The sequence below is a fragment of the Sminthopsis crassicaudata genome, chromosome 4 (assembly GCF_048593235.1).
Source record: "Sminthopsis crassicaudata isolate SCR6 chromosome 4, ASM4859323v1, whole genome shotgun sequence".
Classification (NCBI taxonomy): domain Eukaryota; kingdom Metazoa; phylum Chordata; class Mammalia; order Dasyuromorphia; family Dasyuridae; genus Sminthopsis; species Sminthopsis crassicaudata.
In genome coordinates this window covers 466,537,741-466,538,713 of record NC_133620.1, presented here as the reverse complement: position 1 = coordinate 466,538,713, position 973 = coordinate 466,537,741, and the positions used below count along the sequence as shown (strand labels likewise).

Here is a 973-nt window from a genome sequence, read left to right as displayed (position 1 = left end):
AATGAAAAATGCAAATGAAGGTAGACTAGCTATACCAGACCTAAAACAATATTATAGAGTAATGATATCAAAATCATTTGGTATTGGTTAAGAAATACAGTAGCTGATCAGTTGAATGGGTTAGTTTCACAAGATACAATAGTCAATACCTATAGTAATCTAGTATTTGACAAACCCTAAGACCCCAGGCTCTGGAACAAGAACTCACTATTTGACAAAAATGGTTGGGAAAATTGGAAATTAGTATGGTAGAAACTAGGCACTGACCCACATCTAACACCCTGTACCAAGATAAGGTCGAAGTGGGTTCATGATTTAGACATAAAGAATGATATTATAGGGGGTGTTGTGTTGTGGGGAAAAAGAGAGCTTTAGGAGAGTGATTCTCGCCTTTCCAAGGCCGGTATGGTGCCAAGGACCCCCCGGGGAGAAGTAGTTGCCGCCATGTCTGACCAGGAAGCAAAGCCTTCTGCTGAGGACTTGGGAGAAAAGAAAGGAAAATACATTAAACTCAAAGTCATCAGACAGGACAGCAGTGAAATTCACTTCAAGGTAAAAATGACAACGCATCTCAAGAAACTCAAAGAATCATATTGTCAAAGACAGGGTGTTCCAATGAACTCACTCAGGTTTCTCTTTGAAGGTCAGAGAATTGCTGATAATCATACTCCAAAAGAGCTGGGCATGAAGGAAGAAGATGTGATTGAAGTTTATCAGGAACAGACAGGGGGTCATTCAGCAATTTAGATCCTCTTTTTTTTTTCCTTTTCCCCTTAATGCTTTTTTATTTTTAAACAACAGGTCTTTTGTAATGTGGTGTTTGACACTGAATTGAAACTGGCACCCTATCTCTGGGAGTCTTACTTTCAAAGTCTGGTATTTTGAATTCTAGTGCTCATTATACACCATCATTTGTTTTCATTGTGCTGAACTCTTGTGATCAAGCTGCAGCCCCCTTCCTATTTCCTACCAT

General features: G+C 39.3%; 1 protein-coding gene across 1 annotated transcript; it reads left to right on the top strand.

Annotated features, from left to right (window-relative positions):
- The first annotated feature begins 444 nt into the window (after positions 1-444).
- On the top strand, positions 445-757 carry LOC141541463 (small ubiquitin-related modifier 1-like). The gene has a single exon (XM_074265569.1). The coding sequence runs from the start codon at positions 445-447 to the stop codon at positions 745-747; it is 303 nt and encodes a 100-aa protein (XP_074121670.1). The 3' UTR covers positions 748-757.
- Positions 758-973: the final 216 nt, after the last annotated feature.